General features: G+C 38.8%; 1 protein-coding gene across 4 annotated transcripts; it reads left to right on the forward strand.

Moving 5' to 3' along the window:
- The first annotated feature begins 1,804 nt into the window (after positions 1-1,804).
- Positions 1,805-9,393, forward strand: nadk2 (NAD kinase 2, mitochondrial). Of its 4 annotated transcripts, none has more exons than XM_084746071.1 (12): positions 1,805-2,634; positions 3,023-3,111; positions 3,233-3,321; positions 4,033-4,114; positions 4,324-4,407; positions 5,670-5,833; positions 6,012-6,105; positions 6,258-6,401; positions 7,518-7,573; positions 7,695-7,748; positions 7,829-7,952; positions 9,070-9,393. In XM_084746071.1, the coding sequence occupies exons 1-12, from the start codon at positions 2,380-2,382 to the stop codon at positions 9,206-9,208; spliced, it is 1,374 nt and encodes a 457-aa protein (XP_084602197.1). In that variant the 5' UTR covers positions 1,805-2,379; the 3' UTR covers positions 9,209-9,393. The 4 variants fall into 4 exon arrangements, with proteins under 4 accessions (XP_084602197.1, XP_084602199.1, XP_084602198.1 ...); XM_084746073.1 differs by having other exon boundaries at positions 1,806-2,634; positions 6,306-6,401; XM_084746072.1 differs by having other exon boundaries at positions 1,806-2,634; positions 5,670-5,809.
- The last annotated feature ends 1,668 nt before the right edge of the window (positions 9,394-11,061 follow it).

Below are 11,061 nucleotides of genomic sequence, written 5' to 3' on the forward strand. Positions count from 1 at the left end.
GAAACTCCAGCAGTGTTTTGTGGACTACAAAACTAAACCTGACCTTTAATCAGCATGAGGCTGAGTAGATAATGACTGATTTTTCATATTTAGGTGAACTATCCCTTTAATACTACAGGCAAGTTTTTACACCAAAGAGAAATGACCAGTCATGAATACATGAAAGGAGTTGATGGACATTGCTTTCTCTTCAGCTGCCAAGGGCTGATGAGTTTGACATTTTTCTCAGGACCCACACAGGATTTTCTGTCTCCAGATTCATTTATTAATGATGAAAAGTTACAGGCCATATTAATTTAAAATTTTTATTTAAATTTCTTAAATATTTATAACTGAATGAAAGTGATTGTGTTCCCGCTGGCCATGGATCTATGTTTCTTCTCTGATGACAGCTGTATACAGTAGAACTGCTTCTACAGTCACACCTACACTTTCACCTCGCTCGAATTTAAACTGGTCAATATTAGTAAATGAAACACACCCTGACTGGTAAAAAAAAAAAAAAGAAAGACTGGTAAGTGTTGATTCACTGAGGACACCGAGGTCACAGCCTTTGTACTTGTTCAGGGAATTTCTGGCATTCAGCCACTGGAGTCTATAAATAAATATATAAATATATAACGTCTATATCTAAAGCGTCACAGCAGCCATTTTGACATGCAACAACACAGGTGTTACCAATGATACTAATTACAATTCCATTAAGGTCAGACAGAGTCAGGGTTCTGCTATTGTGCAGGGTGGCTCACTGCAGAGGCTCTGCTACTCTAAATAGAAGGGGACTTTAAAGCTACAGTATAATCTGCAGCATTTTCCTAAAAAGTGTGACTATATCTTTAACTTGTATATTGTATTGGGCCTTTGTAAGCCAATGATATATGATTAGGAAATGGAACATTCTGCACAAAGAATTCTTTGACTTTTCATACTTGAAGAGTAGTTTTATTACTTACTTTGTGTATTGTTTTAAAGAAAACAATACAGTATATTTTAATAGTCTTTTTTCTATTAAAATAATGATATTTATTAAGTCGTGATATTTTTTTATTGTTATACAACAACACAGGGTTGTACAACAAATACGAGTTGTAGTCCCTTCATGCTACACACACATATAGCAGATTTACAGATTTAGAATTCAGAATAGAATTGGATAAAATATAAAACAAAATAAAATAGAACAATATATACAGTTATTTCTATGCATATACAGGTCCATACACAGGGCCTTATCCTAGGAAATAATTCTGTAGTGCATTTACTTTTATGAAAGTAAGAAAAAAAAAAATCAGAATACTTTTTTTGTATTGTATTGTTATTGTTTGACATCATTTTCAAAATTTAAAAAGATAGCTATGAGTAGAGAATTTTGTTGTGTGGATATTTAACTTTGCAAGTATTAGAATCAAATTGATGATTTAATATTGATTTGTTTTTAAAGAAGTTCATAAGAAGGACAAACAATATATTTTCATAGGAAAGTGAAAATTCAGAATCGATATATTGGGAAATAAATGTTTAGATATCTTGCCATAAGAAACAAGAGTGGAGACAAGACCAAAATAAATAATATATATCTTACGGAGCAAGGTGACAAAAAGAGCAGTCCAGCACTGTCAAACTCCTTGTATATGTTCACATACTGGGCTAATTTAGCACATTCTGACTCTTTCGTGTGCCTATGAATGCATCATGATCACAAACTGAACTGAGCAGCCACCAGCGCAGCCACAACAAAACGTCACAGCTCCGTCCCTTCAACGTAGCCAATCAAATTCAACCGTACGTAGTGTACGTGCAACGTACCAGTTACGTACGAGCTTGCATAGTACGTGTAGTGTCGCCAGTATTCTCTTGTGTTGTCGCTTATTCTTAACCTGCCCATGTGTGTAACCCCGTGTTTAAACATTTTATGGACCCGTGGAGTGACACGGCAGTAGTGTGCTCTGCGGTCAAACCGTTCCCAGGCGGAATATGTGACATGCAGGAGCACGCGCGCACCACTCGTGAGCAAACTGCTAGCTACTTTTAGCTGGTAACGTAACGCTAGCTTTTAACCTTACCAAATACGGTTAGTAGCTGTAGATAACTAGATAACGATTTTTCTTGGTGTTTTGTCAGTCGCTTGAGGACACACTCGACTTGGAAAGTAGTACCACTAAGTTGTAACCAGGTCACCTAACAGCGAGGGCAGAGCTCGGCAGACCTGGTGACCTTCCCTGACAGCTGCTGCTGCTGGGTGTGTGAGTGTGTGTGAGTGACTTCTGTGAATGGACAGTAACCACATCTGGCCAAAGGACTGAAGCAGCATGTCAGCTACGTAACAGCACCGAGCAGGACCCTCATTCAACACTTTTAACTGGACATGATATTGAGTTTATGGTGGTGTGTTCACTTGTAAGAATGACTGGCCGCTCGGTGGTCAACCTGCTGTGCTTTGGGAATCGAGCTGTCAGCCTGCTCTATGGAACCTCCGTTCGCTCGCTCCACAGTTCAATATGCAACACCTCATCACAGCCGAGAGCTGGGTTCAAACCCGAGAGAGTGGCAGTGGTTACAAAGACTACACGATATGAGTTTGAACAGCAGAGGTATCGATATGCAGGGCTCTCTGAGGAGGACTTAAAACAGTTGGTAAGGAGCACAGAGCTGCAACAATCAATAAATTTGTTAAGTAAATCGCCAGCTTTTTAGATAATCGATCAATCAGTTTGAGTCGTTCTAAAGAAAAAAGTTAAAATTTTGGCTACTTAAATGCAAATAGTTTTTTTTATATAGTAGTTGAATATGGGTTGTGAGTAAAACAAGACATTTGAGGATGTTATCTTAGGCTTTAGGAAACAGTGATCATTAAAATAAACAACTATTAATTGATTAATAGAGAGAATAATTGATTAATAAACAGTTCTAAGTTGCAGCCCTAAGGGAGTGCCTTTCACTCTCAGGCATGCTTGTGACCTCCCAGGTCAAACAAAGAGAACTATTTCACCTGATTTTTTTTTATTGTGTCTGTGTTTTGCAGCTTGCTATGAAGGGCTCCAGCTACAGTGGCCTGCTCGAAAGACACAACATCCACACCAACAATGTGGATCATATTGTGAAGAGCCTGCGGTAAGATGGAGATCATAACAGCCACATTCCTAAGAACCAACCAAACAGGGAGGGGTTCATTATTTGTTTGTAGCTGGGATGCTGTTTGTAAAAGATTTGATTTATGATTTTGTGTCTGTAGGAAAGAAGGCATTGAGGTGCGTGTGGTGAAGAGAGGAGAATATGATGAAGAGGTAGTGCGATGGGCAGATACTATCATCTCTGCTGGAGGTAGGAATCTTTAATTACTGGGTTTAGTAGTTAATTTTTGTACACCACTCATCAGTGCCTGTTGCAATTGTTCACTACAAATAGCCTAGAGTAAATACATTCCATGCATTCCAGGAAAAATTAAAGGGATAGTTTTTATTTTTTTGAAATGAGATATTTCTCTGTAGTCAGTGTATCACCTTCAGTAGATGGTGGTTGGCCAGTTTGGAGAAGCAGCAGGAGCACTGCTGTGGATAGTGTCAGCAGCAAAATGTATTTTAGACACCTATAGAAATTGATATTACTTGAAGTGTACACTATATTTAAAATATTTTCACTGTCTTACAGGTTTCAGCTTTAATGTTTTTTTTTCCCACTTGCCCAGCTCACTACTGCTTAGCTTGCTATACCTGTGTACTGCTTCTTCAAACTAGGGCTGTGTTGACCACCATCTATGTAGGTAGGACACTGACAAGTACCTCATACAACTCCACTTCAAAAACTCGAACTATCCCTTTAAGATGTGTAAATGTCAGCGTATTATCTCTACTATTTGTTTGTCAAAATGAACACAGACTAAAAGAACCTACCTTGAACACCAACTTTTGTGTCCAGGCAGGATGTACAGAATGGATAGGACTTTAACTTATTCAACCCAGGGGGCAAAAAGTCACATGAACAAAGGCTTCAAACACACAATACAAGTTCTCTAACTGCAGTTTGTTTTGTTAGGTGATGGGACAATGCTACTTGTTGCCAGTAAGGTTTTAAGCAAGGACAAACCGGTTGTTGGAGTAAACACAGACCCTGAGAGGTAAAAAAAACTGACCAGCATTTTTTGGGAAAGCTTGGGTTGTTACATGTGTGAAAACCTGTTATGCTGTAGATCTTTGAAAAGAAAAACTCCTCATGAAGTCCCTCCGTAAGCTGTATAGAGTAAGCTTAATATATAATGTCATGACATTATTTAACAGTCCTCTTTTGTTCACTGGAGTTCACGACATTTCTCTCTTTCTAACTAAGGTCAGAAGGTCATCTGTGCCTGCCTGTGCGATACACCCGTGCCTTTCCAGAGGCACTGGAGAAACTCTGTCGTGGTGAGTTCAGGTGCGTATTAACCCACAAACAGTCTGAGCGCTGTTATGTTGTGACAAGGGTTTGACAGTGTCTACTGAATTGGCATTGGCATTGGATTGTGTCCACAGTCAAACATCATGATGAAAGAGGATGTCATTGGTTGGCCTGGTAGCTGGAGGGCATACAAAGTTAGCCAGCTGTACAGAGGAAGCTAAGCTAAGAAAACAATAGTGCAGATAACAACAGCATGATTGAAAGAAACTTGCTAACCGTAGCCCGCAAAAAAAAGATATACATACATACATAGTGCAATGACTACCAGCAGTCACAACTTCCTTTTATTTCCTCTCCCACATGAACTACAGAACAACTCCTGCCTTATGGCAACCTCAGCTACAGAGGGCTTTTAAATCATGATGTTATGATGGTAGAGGGCTCAGTGGTCGATGATCGGTCAAACCCCAGTTGTGACTACCTTTTGATAAACATGTTAAGGTAGGGGGTAACTTGGGTATTTTTCAACTTGGACTGCTAAAATTTCACCATGTGTTACTATTCCTGGCGGGATTGTGGTGTTTTTAATGTTGTGTAATGTGAGTGGGAACACTGAAACACTTCTTCCATCACTCTCAACCTTCCCTGTTTTCACGTGTCGGTGCAGGCTACGTCATCAGATACAGCTGTTATCTCATTGGTTACGCTTTGAAAGATCAGTGGCAATTGAGGTCAGAGTTGAAATACAATATTTGAGTGCAGTGCTTTATGGTAATTTTGTGCCCTGCACTACACCAAGGGTAGTGCCACTGCTCTCCCCATAGGAAAACACTGGCACAGCCAGTGGCAGAGAAGTTTAACTGCTGATCATGTGTGGGCAACTAAATAGAGATGACAATTTTTGAAATTGGTTGAGAATGATATATATATATACACATATATATGTATATCTGTAATGTATCTCACCTCGTTTATGATCACATAGTTTAGGAAGTAATGTTTCACAACAGTTTGCTGTTGTTTACACTGAGATATTTCTTTTACTATGAGTGCACTGTCAGATTTTTTATCTGACACAGTTGATGACTACGTTTAGAGAGAGCCAAGAGTTTGATCTGTTAAAGTAATTTCCTGGCATAACTGAACAGTAAAAATCAAACCCCCTTAAAAAACATGATTTTCCCCAAATCTCAAGAATGACCGTACAATAATAAAAGATGGCTGTCTGGTTTAGTTGAAACCTGTTGGTGCTGTGGACAGCAGACCTCTTCCCCTCAACTGTCCTGTGTTGTGTCCAGGTGGCTGTGGCGTCAGAGGATCCGTCTGCACTTAGAGGGCACTGGGATCAATCCAACACCTGTGGACCTGCACGAGCAGCAGCTGAGCCTGGAGCAGCACAGTCAGGCTCACCGCATCACCACCATGGACACCCAGCGGAGTACGACTCCACCACCTGTCATGTGTACCTGTCCTAGTCCTGCTGTCTGCGTCCTCCTGTCTGCTCTCCTGTCTGACTCTATATGTAGATGAGTGTTAGATTGACTGTAATGGGCTGATAATGACCTTTAATTAGGCACTTGATCATTATGTAAGTTGATGTTTTTGTTCTTCCTCTAATTCTGTGACATGTGATTTGTCAGGGACAGGAACAGTACAGGAGAGCTTCTCCAAGCCTAGTCTCCTCCCTATCAGAAGCCTGAATGAAATCTTCATTGGAGAATCTCTGTCCTCCAGGTACCTCTGTCAAACTGCTGCACGTTACTCCATCTAAACATGATGGACCCATCTGTGTGTGTGTGTGTGTGTTGTAACCCTCATTCATCCCCAGCCCCTTCACCACCACCACCGTGCATGTCTCTCATCAGGGGAATCTCTGTCCATCACAGGGTGAAGTTAAAATCCTTCAAACCCCATGTTAACCTCTTGCTCCATAGGGCTTCCTACTATGAGATCTCTGTGGACGACGGCCCGTGGGAAAAGCAGAAGAGTTCAGGACTCAGCATTTGCACAGGAACAGGATCCAAAGCCTGGTAAATTGAACACTGCTTGACTTTCAGGTTCAGTAGCTCTCATAAATGTGGTTTAAATTTGGCTTAGGCTAAAACATATTGTATCAAACCATCCAGCTACAGAGAGTAAAAACCAGACTTGTCTAGCCTCTGTAATGCCTGTTGGTCTGAGGGCTGCCCAAAGTGTGGCCTGTGGGCTCATGTTGGCTCACCACAGGGTTCAGTTTGGCCCACCAGATGTTTTTAGCTTAAAAAAACATACAATTAATTGAAAAGAAAAATATATATATCATAGTTTTTGCTGTTTTATTTTTGTTAGGTAAAAATGCTCTCTAAGGAGGCGCCCTGGTAGCTCACTTGTCCTCTCTATCTCCCAGCTTTCCTGACTATCTTTGCTTGTCCTGTCCAATAAAGACAAAAGCAGAGAAACACTTAGGAGGTGATTCACCAGGTGTTTGCCTTTGGCCCTCAGCCCACCATTAAGTTTCAGTTTTGACCCTCTAGGGGAAAAAAGTTTGGTCAGCCCTGATTGAAATATTCCAAATGGTCTGTGCTCCCTCAAAAACACTTCTAAACAGAAGTTAAAGCTGCCTCTTTGAAGGATTAATTTAAGCTTCAATTTATTCTTAGAGTAGCTCTAATCCTTCCTTTTGCTATTGGCTTAGTTTAATCTGGAACAGGCTAAATCTATGACTGTTTTAAAATAAGTGCAAGTCCTTGGCTTAAGGCTTGTCTGTGAAACTGGCCTTTTAGAATAACAATCTGAGCCTGTCAGTAGCAATAACAAATAATTTAAGTGGATGGACTTGAACAGTTCGCCACTGCTCATAGAAACATGGGAAAATATGGTCCAAGTTGAAAAACACCAAAGTTACTTTTAAGCTAATGATGATGATGAGGGATCTACAAACCTGCAGCAAGTTTAGTGTCTACATCATAACTGGAATAAAGCAGCCATATTTTAGATGCAGTTTATCTGTGAGCTGAGGTGTATGAGCTGTTATTTTGTTGTAGTTTAGTTCTGACTCAATAGTACATTGTAATATGACATCCCATGTGTTAAAATCCCGTATTAATCCACTTATCTGCTCTATTTTTTTTTTCTTTCTGTTTGTTTTTTTCTCTTGATGTCCTCAGGTCATATAACATCAACAAACTAGCTGAACAAGCTGTGGAGGAGGTTCTAAAAATCGGTGTGTGTGTGTGTGTGTGCGATTTGGCTGAAATCTCTGAAACTAAGACAAAATCTGAAGTAAACCAGGTTTGTCTCTGAATACGTCATTTGATTTCACTAACAAATGTGTCTTTCTTCAGGAAAGTCCCAAACTGGTCTTGATATCCCACTTAGTCGTGACTTTATTGAAAAAGGTGAGTTGACGATCCTTCTTTATTTACTGTTGCACATTTTAGGCGCATTTTATTCGACAGTGGTTTCTGTGTGTTTTCAGTTACTGATGAATACAACGAGTCTCTGGTGTTCAGTCCAGACGACACACGTTTGTTCTACAGCATCAGGGAGCCCATCGTCAACAGAGTGTTCTCCAGCAGTCGGCAGAGGGGCTTCGCCAGCAAGTCAGTGAACGTTTCCTCAGTGTCAGAACAAAACACACTTTAAAGAAGCTGTGGAAGACTGTCAGGGACAGGCATAAGTGAAAAATGAGAGGAGGAAGATTTTTTATACATTTTATATTTCAAGAATAAAGTTTAGATGTCAAAGACAAAATTGAAGTGTTGAGAATAAAGCCAAATTTTGAGTATTTAAGCCCAAACATAAAAAAAAAAAAATCACTTTGAATACCAATACCATTTTGAATTCAACACATTGAATTCACAATCAACATATCGGTTTTATTCATAGCATTTCGACTTTATTCTCAACATTTTGACTTGACTCAACATTTCAACTTCACTTTCAGCATTTTGGCTTTTGTTCTCAACAATTTGAATTTATCATCAATATGTTGACTGTTTTTTCCTCAACATTTTGACTTTATTCTGGACTGTTAAACTTTTTACTCTGCATTTTTCCTCAACATTTGACTTTATTCTCAGTTTTTGACTTTTTCTCAACATTTCAACTTTATTCTCAACATTTTGACTTGACTTAACATTTCAATTTTACTCTCAACATTTTGGCTTTTTCTTCTCAACAGTTTGAATTTATTATCAATATGTTGAATTTTTTCCTCAGCATTGTGACTTTATTCATGACATTTCCTCTTTCTTTCCCCTCAACATTTTGACTTAACTCTCAACATTTTGACTTTATTCTTCACTTTTCAACTTTTTTTTTCTCCTACATTTTGACTTAATTTTCAACATTTCTTTTTTTCCTCAACATTTTGACTTTGAAATACTTTAATGATTTAATCGTAATCATTTTAAGGACTTTTTCTCAAAATGGTATTTCAGCTGTATTCTCAACATCTGGACTTTATTCCAGACATTTTCATTTTCTCAAAATGCAAAAAAAAAAACCCTTTCTCCTCTGATTTAGTTATTTATGCCTGGTACTAATCTGGAAAGTTAAACTCATTTAGACTTTATGACTTAATTCTTATCATTTTGACTTAATTCCTGAAAATGCAAAATAATAATTTTTTTCTTTTGCTTTGACCTTAATACTCTTCTGTGAGATGCTGTAGAGATGTACATTTTGAATGTTGTGTTGTTGCCTCTGCTGCTTCAGGGTGTGTGTCCGCTCACGGTGTTGGGACGCCTGCATGGTGGTCGACGGTGGGACGTCTTTCGAGTTCAACGATGGTGCCATCGCTACAATCAGCATGAGTGAGGAGGATCAACTCCGGACAGTCCTTCTTGAAAACTGAGACGGGTCCAGAGCACACGACACTCGACTGGTTTCTTTCCAGTGTTCAAATGGATGTGGTCAAAGGGAAGCACCCATTTTTAGCTTTTAGCCTCCACAAGTGTTGAATATTTTTATACCTGGGGAAAAAGGTATCATTGTTACTATTGTTTTCATAAACGTGTGCATTGTGCATTTTTCAAATGATTTCCAAATCAGACTTTTTTGCCTTTTATCCTCCACTCTACTACCCACATGTTTATAACAGGTTAGTTATAAGTTATAATGGCTAAGATCCTTGTAGATCACCTCAAACAACACTTAAACTATGTTACTATTGACTGTGTCACTGCATCGACTCTACAGTGAGTCACAGAAAGAGGTGAAAGATCAGGTATAAGGAGGATTTACGTTAATACACAGCAAATTCTTTAAATCTATTTGTATCTATTTCTGATTAGATGTTGGTCCATTTTGGTTGGAACAGTGACTTACTTAACTTACTTAATAAAACTGACCTAGCCTGGGTGATGATGCATGTCTATGATGAGATCAGATGCAAATGGACCTGAGGCTGTGATGTGCTTTCACACCAGTGCTGCCACCGGATAAACTTAGAGGATAAGAATTATGTTATTCTAATTTTTTTATTGTCAACAAATCAGTCACTCCAACTGACAGTTACTCACAAATATATAGTCTAATTTTCATTTTTAAAAAAGGCTCAGTAATTCCCCCTAAAACTGTAGCTTTCACTCTAATTTTTTCTGACATACAGGATAGTGCAGTTGTTAGGGACTGTTTTCAGCAGTGAATTAATCCACATTTGGTGCTCTAGTGAGTATTTGGGGCAGCAGGACGTTGTATGCAGGATTGAGTAAAAAAAACAAAACAAAAACATCACTTAACTTCTCTCAAAAAACTGATTTGCGCTGAAAGTTTATAAAAGTGTATTGATATGGTGAACTGAAAGCACAGTGGCTGTTTGTTACGGCTTGTTTATGGACTAAAGATATTTTTGGAACATAGCTTATATTTTTTCTAGCTGTTTGAGCCTCTTGGGTCTGAAACTTAAAAAAAAAAAGTTGGAGAGCAAAAAATTAAGTGCACTAAAAGCAGAACTCCATGCTTAAAGGAGCATTTTGTTCCATGTTTTAGGTCAAAAGTCTGTCCTGTAACCTCTCACAGGACAGGAAAATGAGCTTTGGAAGTGCTACTGAAACAGCAGCATGTGCCTGAGGCAGACATGCCAAATATTTGCCCAACAAAACCCACAGTTTCAACTATATCTGATTTCAACAAATGATTTTAAACCAGTAAACCCACCTTACACTAAATGCTTGAACAATACTGTATTGTGATGCGGTAAAGGACAAATTGTAGTTGTAGTAATGATTTTAAATATTTAATTGAGAAGGTCTCCTGTACACATTTGTAATTCCACTTTATCAGAACATCTTGTAACCGCCCAGGACTCTGGACCAGACAGTGTTCTTTTTGATGATTAGTTTACAAAGTGGTCTAAAAATTGTAATATGCAGCGTGCCAAAGTCAGGGTTTCTCATGAAAATATTGTCAATATGTTAGGATCTGTTCTGTTTTTGAATCAGATAAAGTGGTATGAAAAAGAAATGCTTCTGCGTGCTCATTTAAACTCATCGCTGACTCTGTCATCTACAGTAGATTCTTTGCACAAAGACATGCAGTGTGAATGTGGGCATGAATAGTTGTCTCTGTCAGCCTTGTGATGAACTAGTGACATGTCCAGGGTGTACCTCTCACCCAGAGTCAGCTGGAATCAGCTCCACAACCCTACACAGGATACCTGATTATACACTGCCTTGCAAAAAAACACCTGGATTTAACACAGCAAAT

The sequence above is a fragment of the Lutjanus erythropterus genome, chromosome 20 (genome assembly GCF_056507025.1).
Source record: "Lutjanus erythropterus isolate fLutEry1 chromosome 20, fLutEry1.hap2, whole genome shotgun sequence".
Taxonomy (NCBI): domain Eukaryota; kingdom Metazoa; phylum Chordata; class Actinopteri; order Lutjaniformes; family Lutjanidae; genus Lutjanus; species Lutjanus erythropterus.